Source organism: Eurypyga helias, unplaced genomic scaffold (assembly GCF_000690775.1).
Source record: "Eurypyga helias isolate BGI_N326 unplaced genomic scaffold, ASM69077v1 scaffold34252, whole genome shotgun sequence".
Classification (NCBI taxonomy): Eukaryota; Metazoa; Chordata; class Aves; order Eurypygiformes; family Eurypygidae; genus Eurypyga; species Eurypyga helias.
This window is the reverse complement of record NW_010236001.1, coordinates 1,599-5,921: the sequence shown is the minus strand read 5'-3', so window position 1 is coordinate 5,921 and position 4,323 is coordinate 1,599. Positions and strand designations below refer to the sequence as shown.

The window sequence follows — 4,323 nt, the reverse complement described above, 5'->3', positions numbered from 1 at the left end:
GACGCTGCAGTGCCATGCGGCCAGCGGCACTGCGTGGGACCTGCTGGCCGTGCGGCGACCAGCTCTTGTGACAGCCGGGCATGGTTGCTGCTCGAGGTTGTTCCCACACACAGCTCCAGACTGCAGCGTGCAGGAGTCTTGGAACACATAAAGAGCCTTGTTGCCTTTGGGGCTGGGTGGGAGGGAGGAGGCCCTGGGGAGGAGGCTGTGCCCGTGGCTCAGCTCACCGCTGTGCAGAGCCGGGCATGGTGGGGCATGCGGCAGAGGGCCTGGCCTTCGTCACAGTGTCACCTTTGTCACGGAGGAGCCATCTGGGCCGGCAGTGAACTCAGGCACGTTGGCAATGGTGTTCCTCTTGGGCAGAAGCCAGGTCTGTAGGCAGTTGCTTGGATGTGTGAAGTCTTGTGGATTAACCCTTTGGGAACTCTCCTCAGTTGCGCCTTACAGTGCCAAAAGCCAGTCGTATCCAGTCCCTAAGCAGAGGGGCAGGGGGTGGGACAAGGCCATCCCTCCAAGCTGTTTTGTGTCTCCAGCAGGTGACAAGGCTGGGACTGGTGGCCAGGGACATGCGGAAGGGTCTCTGGCCTGCAGTAGCCCTGCGGTGGGGGTGGCCACAGACCCTCCTGCCTATGCTGGGAGAGGAGAGGGCAGAAGGGGAGACCTTGCAGGGCCTCCCCAGCTCATGGCCCTGACTGTTCACCAGAGCTGGAGCCGGCAGGGGGCAGCCAGAGGATTTTGAGGGGGCAATCGGTGTTCCCCACAGAAGCTCCTTCTCCTGTACCCATCTCCCACCAACTGGTCCCAGGGCACTGATGTGAGGTGTGGGGATCCCTTTCCCTGTGTGAGAGTTGATCCAACTGCTGCTCCCATTTCTTCCTGCTCAGGGGGGCTGTACTGCTCTGAGCTCTTGCAAACAGCTCCTGAGACCAGTCCCCAGGGCCAGGCAGGTGTGCTGGGGCTGCTGCCAGGGCTGGCAGGCTCAGCACTATGTTTCCCTATAGGAGGAGAAGGTTTATGTTCAGCACCGCATCCGAGAGAACCGAAGGCTGGTGTGGGAGCTGCTGAGCAGGGGTGCTCATGTCTACCTGGCTGGGTGAGTGAGAGGGCTCTCTGCGGGACTGGGGCTGCACATCACCGCTTCTCTGCCTCCCTGGAGGCTCTCCCTCGGCTCAGCCTCCAGAGCGAGCACATCCTGTACCCTGGCAGGTTTCTGGGTGCTGCACTGACCACTGCAGAAGGACCAGCTCATTCCTTCTCTCCGTACATCCTGCCCCACAAGCCCTGGGCTGAGGGGGCCATTTCTCACCTACCCTGTGCTCGGGTTAGGAGGGGCAGAGCTGGCACTGTGGTAAAGGTGTTCCAGCCAACCCCGTGTACCCATCCCTCCAACTGCCAACGCTTGTGACCAGTGTCACCTGAAAGCGGGCTGCCTGGCCTCTGACCCAGGGCAAATCCATGCACGGAGACCCCCAGCCTCTTCACAGCCCACTCCTCCTGCAGGGCTCGGTGAAACCAGGGAAAACGGCATGTGTGGTTCCTGTGGCTGCTGGGCTGGGCAGGAGGCATTTAAAGCCTAATATGCCACGGCTCCACTGGTGCTGGGGCTCGTGAGCAACAGCTTCTGGGACCCTTGGCCCATCCTGGCTGACTCCTTGTTCCTAAAAGTGACTTCCTGGGGCAGGGACGAGCTGCACTGCACCACAGCCTGGCTCCTTCGACAGCGCAGCTGAATTCACTGGGTGGTTACCTTGGCCTGGTCGTTAAATCCTGAATTGTTGGCCAGAACGTGGGGTCTGCCTTTGGAGGCAGAGCATCTGCAGCTCCGTTCCTATCTCTGTGCCTCTGTTCCTGGGCAAAGCCCTTAACCTGCCCGCCCTTGTTGCTGCCTGCATGGCAGGGAGGAGGCTGCTCGCCTGCCCCCCGGGGTGAGGGTTGTGAAACGTTTTGGGCTCCTTGAGCGGGCGAGAGGCTGACGATGGTGTTTGTCGTGCACCCTGTGACCTGGAAAGCTCTGTGCAAACCTGTGCCTCGCTGTCGACATGAGCAGCAATTGCAGGAGGCTCTTTCCTGCCTGTCCCGCACAAGAGCAGGAACTTCCCTGGTGCCTCAAAGGGTGAGACTGGCCTCGCTGCATTCCTGGGAGAAGGAGAATTTTGTTTACTGCCCAGGAAGCGGAGGCCAGGCCGCCCACCGCTTTGCCATCTCTGCTGCACCAGCGCTGCTGCTTGCTCTGGTATGCCTTGCTGCATCGCAGGGCTTATCCCAAAGTGGTCATTCCTACCCATGGATCTAGGTGTTGGGTTTGGTTTCCTCCCTCAAGCTGCACTCGGGACTTGGGGTTGTGCCTCCATCCACAGCCCAAATGCTGAGGCCATTGGGCAGCTGTTGGGTGACCACTGGGCATGGTGGTCTCTGTCCTCTCTTTTGGTGCTGATGGAGACACCCTGAGGGCAGACAAAAAAAGATCAGCGTCTTGGAAGGCGCAAGTCTTGCAGAGCTGTCCACATGGCAGGATTTTGCAGTGACTGTGAGGATGGTGGTTTGAACATGGGGGTTGCTCCCAGACCCATCTCACCAGGGGTCTTCGACCCTGGTGTGGGTGGGCCTCAGCCCCAGTCAGGCAGGTGGGATCTGAGAGCCTTATCCTCCGTGTGTAAGTGCAACTGTCCTGTTTGCAGGGGGCACGTTCCCACCCATCCTGAACAGCCTGCACCACATGTAAAGCTGCCTGGGATCCCTCCCTGGCCTGCAGACTGAACTGCCAGTGGGGTGCCAAACGGGAACGTGCAGTGGAGTAGCCTGAAAATGGCCCTTTTTTCCCCTAAAAATAGTATTCACAGTTTCAGCCATGCTAGGAGAAAGATGGGAAAGGTGGATCCTGGGTTGTGTGGCCCTGGACCACGTAGCACAGTGTGCCTGCCTTCCTGGGCCCTTGCTGGCTGGAGCAGGGTCTGGGGAGCCAGGGCGGTGTCTTCCCTATGATCATCCCCAGCTTATCTTGCCCGGGGGCAAATGATTGCAAATGTCTCTCTTTCTGCAAAAAATAGGTTTCTGACATGTTTTCAGTCACAAGACCAGCTACATTATCTTGTACTTGCATATCAGTGCCTGACTCAGAAACAATATGACTCTTCCAAAAAAAGAAGACCTCCTTTCTGTGTATTTTGGGACGCTAATCAGCTTCAAAGGCAAGTCAGAATTCTGCCTTGTTCTTGGGAAACAGCAAGGACGTTGCCAGATGCTTGTGCCAACTGGAGCAGCCTGGGAAATTTTTTATTAGATTTTTTTTTTGTCGCACAGTCAGTTCATCAAATGAAACTCTCTCCAGGAAAGGTCTGAATTTCTTGTTTTCCATAAGAAATAATTCTGCTTCAAGTGTTGAATCCTATGCAGGTATTTTCTACACAGGAGCTCATATTTCTTCACTGTTTCTCTTATTTGGAGGCTTGAACTGGCTTTGGTTACAGATATCGCTATCAAAACAATCGTATTTCTTGAAAGGAGGCAGCGGATGGAGGGAAGCGGCTGCTCCTTCGCAGCAGTCATCTTACCCAGCGTGTTTTCCACCGAGTGCTTCCCCCGAGGTGAAAGGGCAGATTGCTGCCCTCCTGCCAATAAATTCCGACTTGTGCATATTCCCTGTGTCCCTCTAATGAGGGTGATTTTTACAGGACTTTTTACAAGAGCCTGTAGTGACAGGACAAGGGGTAATGGGTACAAATTGAAATCAGGGAGGTTTAGATTAGATACCAGGAAGAAATTCTTCCCGCAGAGGGTGGTGAGGCACTGGGACAGGTTGCCCAGAGAAGCTGGGGATGCCCCATCCCTGGAAGTGTCCAAGGCCAGGCTGGATGAGGCTTGGAGCAACCTGGTCTAGTGGAAGGTGTCCCTGCCCATGGCAGGGGGGTTGGAACTAGATGATCTTTAAGGTCCCTTCCCACACAAACCATTCCGTGATTCTATGATGGGAAATGGAGCAATGTGGGGGCAGAGTTAAGGCTACTGAGCAGTGATGCTCCTTTGCCGGGGACTGGCTACCGCGGCCACTTCTTTGCCTGCAAATGCCAGTGCTGGAAAGCCCTGTGTGGATAACAGTGCTGCTTTCTAGGGAGTGGTGAGCTGCCTCTCAGAGCCTGTCATTTATTTGGTGCCAGGCAGCCTGTGTTGCAGGGTGAGGCACGTTCCCACTGCCTGCTGCAGCGGCAGCCTGTGCTGTGTGCTGGGATCGGTGGATTCGGCTGCAGGCACCGCTGCCCCGCTGATGGGCTGCCTTGCCAGGGCACTGGGGCTGCAGATATGGCCCTGGTTTTCCTGCTCACCCTC

The 4,323-nt window shown here is 56.7% G+C and overlaps 1 protein-coding gene across 1 annotated transcript in view; it reads left to right on the top strand.

Moving 5' to 3' along the window:
• Positions 1–4,323, top strand: part of NDOR1 (NADPH dependent diflavin oxidoreductase 1) — a 14,342-nt gene that overhangs the window by 9,841 nt on the left and 178 nt on the right. Inside the window, exons 13-14 of the mRNA XM_010146943.1 lie at positions 1,002–1,093; positions 2,796–2,808. Coding sequence (XP_010145245.1) covers positions 1,002–1,093; positions 2,796–2,808 — 105 coding nt within the window. The remainder of the gene's footprint in view (positions 1–1,001; positions 1,094–2,795; positions 2,809–4,323) is intronic.